A 20003-nucleotide genomic window follows, 5' to 3' on the forward strand; every position below is an offset into this window, starting at 1 on the left:
AAGAGGCATCTATGCAGCACAGATAAGCAGAGCCTGTTGGAAATGGGAGCCTAAACATGTCATACTTCCCAGTGGATCACTGATACAGTTTCAGCACGGTTTCCCTGAGCGGTGTAATTTAGACCTACATCCCAATTTTATGCTAGAGCAGGTTTTTATCTAGTATAAAACAGATTTACAAAATTATACTCACTAGAATGCTGAAGAACATGTTTAATCAGGATTCTGGATAACACAGAGGCTCCAACACGCACACACAGCTCTGAAAACCTGGTTGTCACACTGAGTATGGAGCGCTGTGTCAGTGCTTTTTGGGGTAACTAACTCACATTAGCATGTTACAGCATGGTTCCCACCACCCGTAAGAGCAGCAAGTGCTCGCTCGGTGGCTGCAGGTGGTCTGCTGCAGTACAATGGATGGGAACAAAGGCAGCAGCAAACAGGAGCATGTGTCGCACTCTGCAAGAAAATGTGCATGTGGGATGTGAAAGGCCAGTCAGCAAAGAGAGCAACTTTTCGCTATAACCTATCTTTGCAATACATGACAAAGATTAGAAAGGAAAATGTTTAAACTTGTGTGTGTTCAATCACAGGGCTGAGCATTTTTGGTTTTCACTGCAGTCTTGCCTGCTTTTTGTCACAGTAACAGCAGTCAACACAGACAATTTTATTCAGATGCCTTGTTGTGTTTTACTGCACAATACATAAAATGTAACCTGATAATACACAAAAGGGATTTGGCATCTTTGCTTTGTAGCATGAATAATGTTATTGTTATGGGCCATCTAAAATATGAGTCAGCCTGCAGGGATACAGCGGTGCAATGTACCAAGTAGTGAGAGCCAGTTTGTGCTGCAGAGTTAATGGCCCTGCTCTGCTTGCAGATGTGCTCTCCCATGGATGGTGCCTGCGACTCTTGCCTTTCACTTGTCCTTGCACTTTGAAAGGACGAACCATTCGGAAATGGCACTTACATCGCCTTCAAACTGACTGATATCCCATTGTATAGTAATTGGTTAAATTTATGTGGCATGTGGTTTCATTCAGCTGATCTGGACTCCACTGTAAAAGCCAGGCACACCCTGGCCTGACTGTAATCATGAATTCTCTTCTCAGCCAAAGATGCTAAAGTGAACATAAAACAGACTAGGAACCAAAAGGCCAATGGACTCTTCCTTTCAAAGCTCCTGAGACCCTTAATCCCCATGTATCCTTTTTCCACACACTGCTTTATGTGTTTGATTGAAGACCAAGTGATTGAAATCCAATTAGCGGAGGGAGTGGGACTTCCAGGCACTCAGATCAGGATGCCTCTTCCTGTTGCATGTGAAGTTGCTGTTACGGAAACAGTAAGTATCTTAAGAGTCCCTTGAAATGATAACTCTATAGAAAGCAGAAAGGACATGGACAGCAAGAGATTCCAGGGAAAAAGCTGCTGCACAGATAGGCAAAAGGAGAAAGAAACGGGATTTAAAAGAGAAATTCATTAGAAAGGAAGTGTTCTGACTTAGAGAAGCCTATTCTCTCAGGGTTCAGGAATAGCTGGGGAGAATCTGGTGGAGTGTGTTTAAAATGGACATTGTTCTATCACCGAGACCCAGTGTTGCAATGCTATTCTCCTTAGAACAGTTAAAAATGCCAGAAAAATGAGATTTTATGGTGACATTACTCAGGCAATTTCCTGTGTCCTCAAAATGCAGCTGGAAACTGGACACTGGGTGGAATCCATTTCCTTCAGTGTTGCAGCGGGGCATGGGTCATTTTATGTGACAAAGCTGTAACTCTCTCTTATTTTTACGGCAGCCGATGCCTTGGGAACAGGACTCGCATTCTGGTTTCGCATGGAACATGCTATAGGCTAGTCGTGCTGGCCTTTGCACAGCGAGTCTTTCCAAACACATTACTCCATAAGACGTGATCCCAAAACTGACTCAACACTGGAGGCACATCTGGGTTTCAGTCACTCTTTAGCAACCTTTAAGTCGCATTTATTTGGAAAACAGGCAAGAGGGAGAGACAATGGAAACAGCTCGCTCTAAACAGCATTGCTATATCTACACTTACCTGACCTGCGAGGTTTCAGGAGTAACTGGGACACTCCCGTGACTTGACACTTGCTCACCTTCACCTCGCAGGCAGCCTGAGCTGAGGCCCAAGCACATTGCCAAGCACATGGTGTGGCTGAGACCCCCGGCAGGATTGTCCCGGGGCACCCCAGTGGTCTGCAGATGGGCAACAAATTGGACCTCAAGCCTGGTCTCAGGGAAGTGCCACACGGCAGCAGCCAGGGCCACCCGGGGCTCCTCAGTGCCTCCAATTCTGCCCACGCAGGGAGCAGGCACTGAGCAAGGCACACTGAAATTCACTGAAAGGAAGACACAGCACAGAGTTTTTAAATAATTTTATAATTTCCTGATGAACTTAGTCTGTGAATAAAAAAAGAAGAAAAAAAATGAACAAAGTGTTTATATTATCAAGGCAAAGTTGAATATAACACATTTTCTTTGCAATTTCATTATCCTGTCAGTAACATGACTCCATCAATAAAACACATACAAGTTGAAGGCAGCGTGCGCACTTGCATCATGGACATCAATGTCTCCCGCTGCTGTTATTTCAAAAAGGAACTCAAGTACACGAGATCCCACACCCAAAGCCTGGCTCCCCCTCCACTAAAGTGCAACGCGTCTCTTCCAAAGCAAATGAGGGAACCATGTCGGTAGAGTGGATGCAGCACCCCACAGATTTTTTTTTTTCCTATTCCTTAGGGCAATCCCCTAGATTGCCCCCACAAGCAATTTGTAAACCAGAACCTGGTGTGCGGCCCTCATCATTTACTGACTTGGAGGGAAACAGCAATATACTATTTCAGTGGGCTTGGAGCAGCATGTTAGACAAGCACAGAAATTATCCCCCTGTTCATGGTCCCATTTGACTCATTGTCCTTCAGAATTTGAAGAGATACAGGCATTCGCCAATGCAACCTTCCCAGACATACCATACCAAGTGTTTCAGTAAGGGCCAAATGCAACTGCCTCTGCGCAGGCATGGAGGACAGACATCTTCCCATATATTGCTAAATGAAATGCAAAGAGTGGTCATACTTTGCTGGGACTGAGACTTGTCCATGTCCATGGAGAGCTGGGAAGACTGGGTAGGTTACAGGAGCAACGTCTACTTAAGACTGGCTCCAAATCTGGATTTTAGATAACCACATTTTACAATGTATGAGACTACAGTACACACAGGTGATAAAGAGATCTCTTTTTGGTCAGTTTCCAAATGGAAAAAAAAACATTTTGAACAAAAACCCACCATAGCATTCAGAACCTAAAGTGGAAATGCAAGAAGTTTAAAAGCAAAACTGATCCACTTGTTTTTCAAGATCCAAACTAGAAGTGCAAAATGCAGACAAATAGCATGTGATAAATAAATTTGATATAAAAAATACATTCATTTAATGAAATTCTTTACCTAGCATCACAGGTAAAGTGATTTGTGTGGGTTTTTTGTTTACATTGCATGACGGATTATCCTCACATTGTTCCTTTTAAGCAGTGCAGTCTTTGATGTAACTGCAGCAGAGGCAGCTGCTAGTCCTTTAATGTAACACAATCAACTGTGGATATGTGATCAATATGGGACACAAAGAGATACATTTTTTAAAATGGGCATGCATGCAACTAATAACTGTACTATGCAATCTATGCTTGCACATGTACCTGGCATTTACAGATGTAATGCAGAAAACAGTGAAAATTTGGCCATAAATATTTGGCCATTTTCATCAACGTTTCATAGTTCAAGGGACAACCAATGTAGATAACTGTTACAAGAAAAGACTGTTTTCTAAAATACTGTTTCATTTCCCCCATTTCTGTATTACATGTGTAGCATGTACAGTCTAAAACTGAGAAAGCATGAATTTAAACTACAGGGTTCGTAGCATTTCTTAAGAGGCCAAGCTGTCTTGGACCTCAAAAGCCTGTTAAAGGCAACTGGTTATAATTATGAGCCCACGAATCCTTTTCCATACAATCCCAAGAGGAGGAGTCATGGCTTTGTTGTTCTTTACCTGAATTCCTTTTGATGAAATTTATTTTTATATATTTTTAAAACACATCTTTTTTCAGTTCTACTACTACCTTTTTTAATCCGACAACAGACACACATTGTTGGTAACTGCCCCAGCCTTAGGACCACACAGACAATATCGACAAGCAGAAAACAAAACAGGAAAAAACACCCCTGAAAAAATCAGGAGAGGTACTGATGACAGGGTTACAGCACTCACCACACACACTGGAAAAAGTCAGGATTTTTGTGTTTATGCTTTTGACACTAAAAAGTTTTGAAACAGTTTTTCTTTTTTTTAAAAAATAGTCAGTGGACACAGCCATTTTGTTCAGAAGGATTTGCTTGTTGTGTAAGGTTCCTTCCATTTACGTGGAAAAAACAATTAAAAACATTGCTCTGTTTAAACACCCCCCCCCCCCCCGGCACTCGTATTCCTTGCCACCCTGCCAGGACTGGGAGCTTGGCCCAGAGCTGCTCTTGCCAGCTGCAGCAGCCCAGGGTGCCCTTTGCCTGACCCTCCCACCCCACTGGCTTCACTGGGGCAGTGTTAGTTATCCATAACCCTCCGGTTCCTCTCTCACGTTCCCTGTTTTCAGTGCAGATGGGGAGCTGAGCAGAGGCTTCTTTCACTATCGGATGCCTTGATTGTACTATTTCCCTTTTCATTTCATCAGTCATTGAGGAATATGGGCGCTACTGATCTAGTGAAACTTTTACTTTACAAGGGTGTCAGCACATTGATTCTTTACACCCTGTGTAAAGAACCCCTCAGTGGCCACGATTGGCAATTAGTGCAGGAGTGGGGACGCAGCCCTGTTAACCCTTTAGCAGATGTAGAAATTTCCCAACAAACTGAGCATTAGCAGCAGAACGGGTGGGAATTACAGGGGCAAATGAAGATAGAGGCCCCTTGGTTCAGAAAACAGGGTTATGTGTACAGGATCTTTGACATTAATGCTCCTTTGTGCAAAATACTGAGATCCACAAAGCACCAGAAAATCTGATAGAGAAGGTATATTCCAGCAGTACAATCAGAAACGGCACATACAGCTTTGTGCATCACGTGACTGTCACTTTCGATCCCCTGGACTTTGCAGAAAATGGATAATCCAAGGAGGGTTTGGCATTTCCTAGATGGAAAGCTGGTTAAAGGCAGTCAAAATGAGAGATAATACCAGAAGCTTAGAGTTTCATTTGGGATGCACTCCAGTCAATTCTTCTTCCAATCACAAAACAGTGCTAATGTTCTCACGCTGCAATTCTAGTGTTCTAAAGTCCTTTTAGTGTTTCTAAATGAGGTTTGATTCAGAGGAAAATATGACCTTGGACTCCTGGAGATCATGAACAAGCATAGTTGGAGAGCCAGCTTTTACACTGTACATGGGCTTCAGGCTTGAGTTATTTTTTAGCTAAAACCCAGCTAAAACAGCTTACTTAAAATCTTCTACAAAGAGCTCCTCAAGTCCTTACATCTCTCAGGTTCTCTACAAATAACAGCTTGAAAGGAAAAAAATTAAAACAATTAAAACTTTCGCAACTCCCTTAGCAACTGTAACTTCATTAAACAGAAGGAGAAAAAGTAAGTTTCCACAGATTCCTGGGAACTGGACTCTGTGGTCAGGAAGCAGGAAGGGCACCTGAATTTCCTAGAATTACTGTTGCATTGTATGACCATTGCTCTAGGAAACTGTCTGGGTCTCCCTGGCTGCTGACATCTGGATATAAGATTTTGAAAGAGTTGTGGTGGGCTGGGCAACTGGATGAGCATCCCAGTATGTGCACACATGTGCCCCTTCTGCCATGTGCCTGATATGCCACATCTTGATGGATTATGATAACAAAATCCATCACTTTTAACCTAAGGCCAATGGTTTGGTATTACATACAAGAGAAAAGAAAAACCATCACTGGGCATGTTCAGCATTAAATCACAGCCAGCAGCATCTCCCAAACCACATACTTCCTCAAGCTATTCAACATGACAAGATCTCTAAGCAGGATTGAGAGTTTATTTGAAATATTTCAATGGAGATCAAGTCAGATCAAGTCTGTCCCTAAAGGAGATCTGCTTTCTCCTCCAAAGCACTTTACTGAGGTCTAAGATCAGTGCTTAAGATGGTTAAGTCTAGAAGCCCTAGAAGATAACAGTAGTTAATGAGAAAAATTGCAAAGGCCCAATAATCCAGATGGGAGGAACAGCAGGTGTGTGGCTCGGAGATAAAGACCAAATGGCCAGTGTGAAAACTAGCCAGGCTTGACAAATCCTTTCAAGGAAGAGGCTGGGAGACACGTAGAGTGTAAACAGTGAGATTCACCTGGTTTCAGCTGGCGGGTCCTGCACACGCTGTCAAGCCAGCAACATGCCCTTTGCTGAGGCACTTTCAACGCTGGCAACATAGCCACAGGCTGGCAGCTGAATTAAAGACCCAGAAGAACCAGCATTGAAAACCCGACTTTTCCTGTGATGTCTGGGCAAAGCAGTAAACAAGTGGAACTGAAATAACAGCCAGAAATGACCACCCCTGGTTCCCCTCCCCTCCCCCTTCCCCTACAGCAGAAACACTATCGAGGACCATCTCAGTAAGAGGTTTACAAGCAGGAGTCATTTGAACCATCGATAAGGGAAATTCTACAGCTTCTCACAGAGGAGGGATTGTTTTACAGCAGGGAACCAGGGCAGCTGGAGATTTGACCATATAAGTTAATGAGATAGCCAGGATTGGTGGTGGCGGTGCGATGATGTTAGGCTGATGGCTGTGGGTTTTACAGGCAGCATTAAATTCCTTGAGTGAGTAATTAGGGGCAATGAAGAAAAAGCAAGAGGAAAGATTTCAAAACAACGGCTCCTATCAAAACGTGCTGACTCAAATAATAGGGCCGAGGGGGTGGTTCTGGTATGAGGCATGGCTCACTGGTATGTACAGTCACTGTCTACATGCCTTCCGGTAGTTCTCCCTCGCAAACGTTCAGGTTCCCATTACTCTCCTGCTCTGTGACAAAAAAAAAGCTGCAGACAGAGGCTATTACTACAGTGAGAACTAAAGTTGCATTTCCAGATTTGCAAAGCACTGGCAGTTCAAAATATGCCAAAGGTGTGAGCCACCTCTGTTTTGGAGACTTAGCTATGGCTATTGACACAGTTTATTCTTCTGAAGAAAACTGCAGGTGAAAATGTTCTTTTGGGCACCCTAGCCAGAAGGGATTTTACCGATGGTGTTGTTTATCACAGAGTGTTGATGACTCACTATATCCTTTGATAATCATTAAAGTAGAATGAATTTAGATGTGATTTATTTTAAATCAGTTAGTTTTCAATATAGTCTATATAGGTATATAAAGGATCTGTCAATCTTGCCCAATTTTCAGTGATGGTTTGAGAAAAACAGGGTGCATTTAACTTACTCAAACTTTTGCTGATCTCCTTTCCATTAGAAGAAATCAGTCATTTCTAAAGATAAAAATAAGACAAAGACATACAGGGGAGCTGTGCTGTGGATTTAAAAGACAAAGAAATGAAGTTTTCCTGAAAGTGACTGAAACATTTTACTTAGCATAACAGTTTAATGATTAAGCTCAAAACGCAGTAAGTTATATGAAATTAAACTGCAGGCTCTGAATGGGAGGTTTACTGAGAGATGGACTATGAACACTGTAATCAGCTGATATTTCTAGATTTTGTAAAATCAGTTAGAGCTACAGCAACAGCCACAGGAGTCAGGGGATTCATAATTAGGAAAAAAGAGACTAGAAAGCCAAGATTCCTTCCACTGCTGTGTTGATGGTTGCTCTCCTTTCCTCCTCCTCTTGTTCTCTTAAGTAATATGAGAAAGCTAAAGGGGAATAATTCCTTTAAGGAGCACCCGGGGAGATCTCAAAGGGTTCTGTCCTGCAGGTGCCCTCAGACACATACAACTATTAGTAGCCGGGAAAGCGTGCATCCCCCCATTAATGCAGAGTCCCAGAATGAACACCCACGTTCTACTCATAAAATGGGATTCTAATTTGTTACCCCAATGACAAACCAGTCTGCTGTTGGAGGTCATGTTACCTGTCAGCAGGGGCTTTAACAAGAGTCAAAGACTGATGGGAGCAAGACCAAGGCCTCATATATATTAAGAACAGTATTGGTTTAACTAAAGCTGTGATGTTATACCTATGTATTCAGCTGGGTGCCAGCTCCAGCAGAGATGCTGCTCTTTTTATGAATGGGTTATTGCTCTGAACTCAAACTGATTCCTTGTCAACCTAAGCTAAACCAAAATAAATTACATTATAATTATAGTAAGAACTATTTACCAGTTCACCTAAATCAGTTTTAAAATCATACTTTTAAGCTAAATGATGCAATTCTCTCCTGTAGGAAATGCCTAAGACTATTCTGATGGCAGCTAATGTTCACAAAGCTATTGCCTGAAAAGTATCGATGGGCAAACTATACAAATTGAGTCTGGAGGGCTGACCTGTTGACCACACCTGCTTGAAAGAAGGGAGCTCTCTATAAAATAAGAACTTAAGAGATATAGGTGATGTAAGCTATGATGGGAAAGCTCAGCTAAAAAACTCAAGAAGCCAACAAATGAAAACAATTATCTGAAAATATGTCACACACAGCACTTCAGAGTCAGATCACTGAACAATAAAAATCAAAGTTAAGTAAACAGAAAGTACCAATATGCCTACCTTCTTCCCCAGCTGCTAGATGAAGTAGCTAACAGGACCAAATAGGGAAACTTTCCTCTCCCCTCTTTGTTATTTAAGAACATAAGAAACATTGAGATAGGCAGCAAGACCTGAGCTAGCTAGCTGATGCTGGCCAGTCGTTAGCCATAATCACAGCACACTTGGTTTTAGGTTTTAGCACTATGAAATTCATGCTTTCAGCTTTTATGAAAAAAAAGAAAAGAAGCAATAAATGAATAAAAGGCAAAGGCTACCCTTCCGCAACCTCAACTAGATCTACTTGGATTCAGTGGCTCCCCTCTTCTTTGCTTAATTGACTTGGAAGAGCTCTGCTTAACTGTATCCGAAAGTCACAATACCGACAACAAAATTGATGGGGAAGCGGATTATAAAGTAAAAAGGCAGTGAGAAGATGAATGCAACCATGACTGATTAATCACAGATTGGAAGAACCTAGGGAGCACATAGTTTTTAGAGGTTTTTTTTTGCTTTTGTTTTCTTTGCAAAAGGTGCACCAGAAGTTTCTATTCCATTTTCTGTCTTTCACGTTCCTCTCCATTCTCATGACTCCTTGGACTGACTGGGCTTGGCCATGAGGTGCGCTGCTCCGGCGGGGCTGGTGGCCGAGGTCATGATGACTCCTCGAGTGCATTGACGACTTGCTCCAGGATGTCAGGGCAGTGATCAGCTATCTGCTGTAAGATGGCATTAGCAAACTCCTGCAGCTCTGCACTCTCCTTCTCACCCTTTTCTAACTCGTCGTGAAGCTGCAAGAAACAAACACAGCCCCTTTTATTCGCTGGTATTAAACATGCTCATCGTATCACAGGTCCTGCCCCGAAGGCTCAGCATTAAACTGAAACAATATTTTTAGAAAGGGAGCTAGCAGAGGTATAACATGCTGGGCACTTAACAGGATTGACATCTTTCCTTGGTGACTCTCTCACCAGCCTACAGAAACCGGCCAAGTCCTCCCTCTTTGTTTCACGCTTTCACACTACAGGGACCGGGCTTGTGACCTTCCCAGTTAAGGTCATGTCAACATGGGGAAACTAAGTGGCTTAACTGTTCCAGGATAAATTGTTTTATGATAACTATGTAGAAAAGCTTCCTCTGTAGAATACTCTTCTGAAAGCAACTGAATTCTGGAAGAAACAGGCATTTTGCTAGTATATTAACTATTTTAAACAACTTGACTTTTACTCATGAATAACAGGATGTTTCACAGGATACTACTTTAGAATTACTTCCTATATGAAATCAGTAAAAATTCTATATTCACTGTCAACCAGAATTCTAAGTTTTCTATGGAAATACTCACTTTGCTCAGAGACTATACTTTCTAACTCAGTCATAAGCATACTATCTGGATTTGTGGTGGAGCACACACATTTTTTGTTTACTAACTATAAGCTTCCTATTTGATTATTCTTTGTTCAGATTACTACAATTCCGTTCAGAATTTAGCTCAAAATGAGACATGGAACTTTAAAACTTTGTATGGTCTATAAAACTTGTATGGTCTATAAACTGCATTTTTCCAGTAAGTGGTATTACAAACCTGCCACACATGTTGGAGTATACCTGAATACAGTGTCTAGCTCTGAGTCTAATATCTCTGCCATAATTAGGGGCCCGCAGAATCGTAATGAAGAGCAGGAAACGTCTGCCTTTAGCAACCTATTTATCTGACCAGGAATTGATAAAATCCACGCTAGTCTGTGAACAGTGCAGAATCCCAAGTAAGCCTGTAATTTGTGCAGGCATTTTAGGGATTACTGTAGTCACAATGGTGTAAGGAGCTAACAGAACAAGGAGGAGCAGCATCTCTTATTAGACCAGATGATACAGTCAGATAAACTGGACAAGCTTTCAAGAACATACATTATATATTCAAAAAAACCCTCATCTGCTTTTCCAGGGATATATTTTGTTCTAATAAAGTATACTCCCTATGAATATAAGACAAGCATATTTGTAGCAGGTACATACAGTTCTTAGATGGATTCTGAAGTTTATTGTAAGCTTTTGCATTCAAAGTTCTTTGCTATTTTGAGCAGCTGTAACAACTATTTTATCTATTTTTGAAGCTGCATTTTTAAATTTCATTGTTTTGAGTTTCTAGTATTATCTGACCATCCTGCAACATTTTTTATCCTTAGGTTATTAATATGCTATTTCTACTGTTGCAATACATTTTCACTGGAACTGTACAGTGTCCACATGTGACATGGAAAGAATGTCTAACAGGAATTTTTCATCCACGAAGGGATAGGTGGTCATTGGTATATGAATTTCTTGATTTATATTTTGTACTTCTGTAACATTGCTCATTATATAAACAGAGAGACGTGTCAGGCATCAGGACAACTGAGTTTTGTGTTTGTCTTAGTAAGAGTACAATGCAGTGGGAAAGGTTATAGTTCTACAACTAAACCTTTAATCACATAAACCAGAATGTCTCTATTTAGTGATGGTATCAAGCAAGGCATAGGAGATGGTTACAGGATTAACAGGGTTACTGCAAGAAATACTGCATAAAAACAAAGAACCTAAGAATGACTACAGAATAAATACAAAAACATTTTAAGGAAGCTATAGTATAGACTTCTGTAGACAAAAGTGAGAGAAAGGAAATTAAAATGGTAAGCCTGCTGCACTATTCCCTTTACTAGGCAGAGCAGCATATAGTAAATTATTTGGGCTTTGCATGCAGAACGTTAGTTTAATGCATTCTTATGTGCTTTGTTCCTACTGGCTGCTGTACTCACAGAACAGCTATATGAATTTGAGAGGGGCTTATGCCAAGAATCACAATGCAAGAGCAACCTGATCCTGCTTCTCAGAGTGACATGAGCTAGGGAAGTGGGGAAAACGAGAGGGAGGGGAGTACTCTGGGCTCTGTAAGAGCTCTCACGGGAGAAAGGAAGGAGGGAACGGATTCAGAAGTAACTCATAAAGGCTCAGAAACAGCATGCTGTGGATATGTGATTAGCTCGGTTCCAACAGCCTGGCAGAATTATTAGTCGGGAACTTGCAATGGATGGAAAAGCCTAGGAGAGATCCCATTGAAAGAGTCAACGCAGCCAGCTAGGAGCAGGGTTGAATATTAAAAGCCAGGAGACTTGGTGTCAGGAACTATGTTCTGAGTCTCAGGTTGCTCAGTCTAGTGAAACTCCAGCAGTTCACGTGGCCCTGGCTGTGGCAGCCTGCAAACCACCTACTGCTGGTAAATTCACACGATTGGTTTTACTATTGAACTATGAGGTACAGCTTCCTTGGCTTCTCAGGCCACAGCAAAAGATTTCATGATGATATTAATCAGAAGGGTGTAAGTACATGGAGGTTCGGGGAGAGAGGCAGTAATGGGAGAAGAAGCAAGCGATGTATTTCTCCTTTGCTTCCTCCATCCCCTTGCAGGAGTCTCTCCTCAGCTCTCGATTTGAGAGAGCGGAACCAGGAGAGGGCAGTGTTAGCAGGGAAAGCGCCACCGCGCTCCCGCGGGGCCGCCCAGGCGCCTACGGAGCGGGGATGCGTCCTCCAGGCATTTCAGCCACATCTTTCAGGTGAAACCCCAGGAAAGGACAAAGCAGTTAAGTAATCAACAGACACTAATCAAAACACCTCAGAGGGATTCATCTTCGAAACTGAAAGGAGGTTGGTGGACACGAAAGGATCCTACAGGTTATCTTCTGCAGAATAACACTGCAAAGTCAGTGATTCCTTGGTTTCTTGCTGTATTATTTATCATATGTGCAAATGTATGTATAATACCAAGATTGCTTACAAAATCAAGATAAGCACAATAAAATGAGCCCACACTGGAGCTAAAATAAATCAAATGCAACCAAAAGTAACAAACTTAACCAGATGAAAAAAATGTTTCTAAGAAATAAGTTCTGGAGCATCAAGAGTCCAAAAGGAGATTGTTCTGAACACTGAAGTCAAGCAATAACGCTTTGCAAATTAACATATGCTGCCTTGCATGTGCCTGTGAGGAAAAATTTTTGAAGAAAGTAGCATTGAGGTTGCTAGTTTCAGAAAACCTAAGCTTAATAATGTGACCTTCACTCAAACAAAGCCATAGTAATTAACTGTGTGGCTGGTCACAGCATTTCTGTATCATCCATATAATCTCCATTTATATCGTTCATTTTAGAAACAGCTGGGACCAAAGTATGTCACTTCTCCTTCACACAAGCTTCTTAATGGGGAACATCCAGTTCTCCATGATATAATTTGATTCACCTAGAGGTTTGCAGTCCCAAACATTATGGAACTTTCCCTAAAATTATTATTATCAGTTCTGCTCCTGGTTTCCAAGATCTTCTTGCTGTGAATGCAAATGAAAGTAGTGTTATCTTCCCCAGACCCTTTTTCTATGAAAATAAGAGAGTGTTAACACTCAGTGATTTTGTTGGCTTTTTCAGCCAGGATATGATGAAATTCATACACTTCCCTCATGGAAATGAGAAAAGAAATCAGACATGAGAAGAGAGAAGAAAAGGCTGGGTATACATGCCTAGCTGATGACAAGTAAAAAAAGGCAACTCAGAAAGACAGGGATAGAAAGGACTCCAGGAGCAGCTTCACAGTATTTATACTTTATCTACAGATAGAAGAACAAGAAGTACCTTCAGTGTCTCAGGGGAATACAAGCTTTCAGATTATCAGCAACAGATTCAGACAGTTTGCATCACTGCTGCCTTCCTGGATTTAGAACAAGTCATAATAAGAATACCTTGCCATTTATAGTTTCAGTGCATTAGCGGAAAAAAAAACCCACCATGAATTTAGCTTGCATTGTGCTTCTCCGGTCCCAGATATTTCAGAGACTATTTAAAGACTGAAAGACTGATTGACATTCAGAGGGAAAATAAAGGTATAAAATCATAGCATCATATTTCTTACATGCATTAGTTGAATTGTGGTGCTGCTCCATAGAACCTTACTGAGATTTGCTTATCCCATAATGCATTAGCAACTTAAGTTAAGAACCTTCTAAATTTACTTATATGAAGAAGGTTCCCTCCTCAAACTGTTACTTTCCTTCTACTAATAATTCTGAGCAAACACTGATCAAAAAAAAGGCAAACAGAAATAAAGTTATATCTCATATAGAAGAGTTCAAGGCTATGGACAGTAAAACTTCATGTAGGACATGGAGTACTTATGAAAGCAAAAAAGGAAAGTTTACTGCAGGACTTCTGTAAGGCTACAATATAGGGATCTGGAACTAGGTTTCCGTCAAAGTTTGGATATTTCTGGGTCAAACTATGATTAGTTTGAAAGATATATTTAGAGCTGAAAATCACAGAAATAAGTGACAAAAAGAAATTCAGCTGATTTGATCTTGAACTTTTTTTTTAAACCAAAATATATATATGTCAAACTACACTGTATCTTAGGCAAAACATCAACAGCTTTTCCATCTCCCCAGACCAACTTGTATAAATAGGTATGTATGAAGTAATAAGAGCCAATTACCTACAATCCTTTTTTCCCCTCAACTTTATTAGACATATAATAAGGCCAAAAAAAGGGATAGGGATATGGAAATGCCAAACTTTTTTTTTCTTTTAATGTAAAAAGAAAATGAATTTTTTCACATAGTCCCTTAAATACTTTTGTTCTATCTGGAAAATTTTTTTTCTTTTAGCTCTTTAAAAATATTTAAAACACTTATTTAAAAAATAAAATAAAATTTCAAAGTGAACATTTTGACTTGTCTTTTTAAAATAATGTAAATTTTAAAAATGTGTTTAATTTTTTGGGGCCAAAATTATTTACCACACTTCAATAGAATTCACAACCTATTTTGAGCAATACATCCCCAAAAATTTGTTGCATGCTGTTGTGAAATATATTTGAAATAATTTTGTACGTGGGATTTATTCTGCATCCCTGAGCATCTCTAAGCCTTGCCAATAGCAGAATTATTATTATTTCTTTGGTACTTAATGAATTGCAAAAGGACAAAAATGGGAGGAAGGAATAAAATAAGTACCTGTAAGTCACATTTTGCATTTGAGTAGGAAAGTTCGGGAATCCTGCATTTGCAAGTAATACAGCCACTGTCTGTCAACAATAGCAGTCATTTCACAGTCAGAGAACAATTTGGTATTCATGTGAATTCTGGTGCACATTATGCACTGAAAATAAATGCTGTTATCATGTATAGAAATGTATTATTCAGTGGATAAGCAAAATAAATAATAATCATTGCCTGTTTCACAGGACTATCTGCTAGGACACCCCCCCCCTTTGAAGTAAGCATATGTAATATGAGCAAAACCCACAATCCTAATACCTAAAAATTGACAATTTTGCATGTTAAGGGATTGTGAGAAAAGAGGTTAAGCAACTACTTACACTAATTTCAGTTTTCATACATTACCTTGTATGGCAAGCTACTTTCTTGATGTCAGATTAGTAGACACTGCAATTACTCTGTAATTTATATTTAGCGCACAACTTGCTGCTTCATTTCTCTACCGGTGAATTAGGTCTGTTTCCATAGGAACTACACATAGTTATTCTAGGCAGTAGTGAAAAATCACGTGCTGGGGAGAACTTACTTGTCTACAAGACAGATCTGAAAAACTCTCCTAGAAGTCCTAATTTATGAGTTTTGGAAAAGTCTTTTCCAAGGTTAGAACAGAGGGTGGGGGCCCAGCTACAATTTTGAATCTGCACAGGGCAAAACATGTAAGAAAGAACAAAGCAGGAACTACTTAAATGAAATTACTATGTACTATAATAACTTTGTGTTATATGTATCCATTTATGTCAGGATCAGAACTTCAGCCCTTCCAACTCTTTCCATGTTATTTGTTTCTCTTTAAGAGAAAGTACAGATGCCAGCAGCTTGTTTATTACAAAGTGATGAAGAGTCCTTTAAGGTTTAAAATTTTTGACAGATATTCCAAGAAGGAAATTTCAGTGGAATATTTTGGTTTCACACAACCCAGTGAGCGACCCCAGGCAAACAGAGAAGGCAGCTGCCCCTGCCTGTGGCTCCTTTTGCAGGCACAGGATGCTCACAGAGCCGCCCGTGCGGCCCCTCTGCACAACCAGCCACAGTCAACAGCGCTATCCCACACTTCCATCAACTTTCCAAAAACTTTCTTCAGTACCACAGCATCTGAGCAAAGCACAGAGTAACAGATGCTTCTTACTAATAACAAGACATGTGGAGAGGTGAGAGGCCCTTGAAAAAATTAGGCAATAGCTCAGGTTGGTATACCTTCTGCTTGTAGGAGCTGCTTGAAATGACACCATGGTAAATTTTAGGCACACGCACAGCACTTGACTATATCCTGAAAGCACTATTTTTCTTTTCATACTGGTCCTTTCAAGTTAAGAATAAGTAATGTTACTGATTGATAGTTTATTATTACATTATTAATACTGATTGATATTTTGTTTAAAATTAATAATAGTAATTCCATGGACAGATAAGAAAGGATAATGCTATGGTAGAGTCAAGTCAACTCATGGCTAATGATTATGACTTCTATTAATATTTAAGAACTATCACACTGATTCCAGGTTCTCATCCTCACCCGTAATGTTAATTAATATAAAAATATAAAATGCCATAAAATGTACACATTTTAGAGCATTCCTATATCCATTATTTTCTCCACTGAACTCAGGAAATACATTTGTACACAAAGAAGTATATAAATTGTAATTATTACTTATAATTTCTAAAGGAGTCCAGAAGTGGGCTGCTTAACTTTAAAACACATTATCCATTCCCAAAAGATTATAAATTAAAAACAAATGACATAAATCAGGTGGGGAAGACAACAAGTTAATAGAAGAGAGGTCAGATGGGGCAATATAGTAATTTAGAAAGGATAAACACAAAACACAGCAGAGTAAGTAATTTCTTTACAGAAACTAAGTAAGTTGAATAACTTGTCATAGATGATACAGAAGTAAGAACACAAGAGAAATCTGAACAAAAAAGCATAATGGAAGTTTATAAAATAGCTATTTATAATTTAGAGTTAAGTTTATCCTGCTTACAATATGGCTTGTAGAGCAAATCAAAATACATGTTTAACACCTCCAAATTCAGTAGGGACATATGCAATTTTAAAATTGTATTTTAAAGCTAGATATATGTGGTCTGGTGTCCTTTCATATGAAAAGCTTAACAATGGATGCTGTTACAATAAGCTTTGCTGATGGTGAAATTAAGATGAAATGCAAATTATGCTTCTTGGAACTAGGCCATCACTGGTTAGCCAACACTGCAGGTTGCATGACATTATCACCTTTTTCCTTCCTCTGCTTTTGAGCAGCAGAGCAGAAAAGAAATTACTGGTTTCTTGGAGAAGATTAACAGCTGGGAATCCTGAGACCATCCATGCTTTTTCTGAAGCTGCTATACGGGCAGAGGGAAGAGGAGCTTTCTTCACTACAAAAGCTCTTTTTAGGACAGTGAAGATTTTCAAAAGACCCTCTCTCCCTAACTCACAGCCCAAGCTGAGAGAGCACTGCATGGAAATAAACCTGCCAACGTGCTACAGGCTGCCCTCGATGCCCAGGTCACAACGCAAATGCTGCCAGAAACACCTCCGGGAAAAAAGGAAGTAGGTTGTGTGGGATGGGAAGAAAACAGTGCCTGGGGGCTGCCAGAAACAGCCAGGACACCCAGCAGCCTGGACGCGGCCAGGACCCTGGCTGACACAGCCTGCAAGAGCCATGGCCGGCAGGAGCCAGGCGAATGGAGCAAAGGGGACAGAGAGGGCAGGGATGGCTCTGTACGGTGGGCAAAATATCTCCCACTACTACTCCTACAGTCCAGAAAATTATTTTAATCCTCATCTATCAGAGGAAATATTTCTTAAGAATCACCTTCATTTTAGGACCTGTTAAAAACAAAAAGCTCTCCAAAATACAAAGTTACACACTTTTTCATAGCTGAATTTGAAGCGATGAGAAACATTTTTAATACTGGTTAAGCTATTAATAGAACACACACAGTTGTGTATTATTAATCTATTTGGTTGTCTCTGTCTTTTAACCTTCTCAGACTGCTGCCTTCCTACCACAGTACAGCACACCAACAGCAACATATTTAAATGTAGGTTTTCAGCGAGTTCCTTTTTCTTTTCTACTTCTTTCCTTTGTGACAATAAGAGAAAAACAAAAACTGAACTATAAGTAAAATGTGGAATACATTATTATGTTCTTAATGACATTGTCCTTCATACAGGAATAAAATCCCTCACTTAAAGGCAGCCATCTGAAATGTGAAACATAGTAGTAGTTCTACAGAGCCCAACAATATTAACATAAGGATATGTTTAGGACAAAGTGAAAGAAAATATTGTATTTAATAGAAATTGCTATGATAATGCAATTATTTATAATGTATGAAAGGAATGTTTATTTCTCAGTGTCAAGACTTGGAATATTCTTCCTCCTTTCTGGTAACTTCAAATTTTTAATAAAAAAAGATGAACAAGACATGAGCTGTTCAAAAGAGGACAGATCCAGAAACTGTGCTGGTTAACACATTTGGGGACACTGGGTCAGAACTGACTCAAAGGAATATTTTCCACCAAATGCATAACTTAATAACATGGTTCCCAAGCATGAGAGATTCTTTATTGTCCACAACTTAGTCTAGCGTACCCAGTTGAGATTAGTTTTTGAGATACCATGTATTCATAAAGTACTGGCTTCAGGCCTTCATTACAAAATGGACTGAAATTTTACTACAGTAACTCAGCTTTACAAAATGTGTTTGATAAAATGCCAACAAAGTTAATTCAAAGAATTATACAGCATGTTGGCTGCATATTTTGATTAAAATCAACTGAAGTCACTAAGGAGCGCAGTTGAATTCCATGGTAGCATAAAGAAAATATTATACCTGAAAGGTACCAATTATCAGTCAAACTTTGAGAGTCCACAAAACTATTTATGTGGCAACAAATTCCCCCTAGAACCATGGTGTTGATGCTGGCAGACACTATTCCAGCAACTACTTGTATATGAGATTCCATGGATTGCTGTGGTGATGTGCTGGAAGAGTGAAGAGCTTACATCTACCTCATATACTAGTTTTACCTATCAGAAGAAGCCACAGAAAACTCCTAGCTGAACCTTCCCCAGCAAATATGAAAAACCTACAGAGTATTCATTATGATGAAACACAGCAGGACCAACCTTTGCCAATAATAGTTGCTGCAATGGGAAATCACAGCTCTAAAAGCAGCCGTATGAAAATGAATTCTGAACTATTTATTAAAAAAAAAAAAAAAAAAGAATCCAACTTATTGGTGAGAAGTGGACACGTTTGCAACATTCCTAAATACTACTGGTTTTCAATTTAATGTATCCTCCCTAATCATGTTAGCACTACTTAACATTCAAGAGGATTATTTTTTCCCCACTGAGGCCGCGGAAGTATTATCTACAGAATATCATATTAGAAGGGACAGGAGTGAATTTAATGCACTGGATTTGAAGTAATTTACAAAACTCATTAAAATTCCAAAGTTGCGAAATAGGTATTCGATCATGGGCTGCTGTGAATCTGGAGAACTAACTCCCTCCCCTTCCATGGGAATATTTTAAACACAAAGGAAATTCTACAGTTAGAAAGGTAAAAGCTCTAAGATCTAAATAAATAATGTGCTTTGTAAATCGAAATATATCATTAGTTTGCGTTTTTCAACTTACGTTCATTTAAATAAGATCTGGAGTGAGTGTGGGGAAAACTGCTTAGATGGTAAGTTAGTTAGTTTTACATGGGAATCACAAATGCAGTAGTAATTTTAAACAACTGTGGGGACAGTAAGCAGAATTAAGAAAGTAATGGGAGAGGATGGAAAATTTCTTTCTCATCTCCAAGACAACTTAGATAATTTTTTTTCCTGACAATTTGCACTTGATTTCTTTGCCATGCAACACATGAACGTTGCTAATAGACTAGCAAAGTTAATAATATATTTTATTAGACCAATACACACCTGGAAAAAACAGATGATGTTTTGGGCATACTGTCTATTCAGGAGGACTATTTGCCAAAGAAAACCTTTTCTATTTTCTTCACCTACATCTCTTGATCTAATAGAAGATATCACCTATTCCCATAGACCCTGAATATATTCAAAGACCATCACAGGTATAATAGACTAGTCTATTTATTTTAGGGATATTCAGACTTTGCCTTATTTTTACTTTCAGAGATGCCTCCCATACACGCTACAGGTTTTGGC

General features: G+C 39.7%; 1 protein-coding gene across 6 annotated transcripts in view; it reads right to left on the reverse strand.

Annotated features, from left to right (window-relative positions):
* Positions 1–2386: 2386 nt before the first annotated feature.
* ERC1 (ELKS/RAB6-interacting/CAST family member 1) overlaps positions 2387–20003 on the reverse strand; it is a 312721-nt gene continuing 295104 nt past the window's right edge. For 3 of the 6 annotated variants that reach the window (XM_067307213.1, XM_067307196.1, XM_067307182.1), the window contains one exon: positions 2387–9524. In XM_067307213.1, coding sequence (XP_067163314.1) covers positions 9387–9524 — 138 coding nt within the window. In that variant the 3' untranslated portion in view covers positions 2387–9386. The remainder of the gene's footprint in view (positions 9525–20003) is intronic. The other 3 variants (XR_010885944.1, XR_010885943.1, XM_067307204.1) reach the window with 3 other exon arrangements.

The sequence above is a fragment of the Apteryx mantelli genome, chromosome 1, assembly GCF_036417845.1.
Source record: "Apteryx mantelli isolate bAptMan1 chromosome 1, bAptMan1.hap1, whole genome shotgun sequence".
In the NCBI taxonomy this organism is placed as follows: domain Eukaryota; kingdom Metazoa; phylum Chordata; class Aves; order Apterygiformes; family Apterygidae; genus Apteryx; species Apteryx mantelli.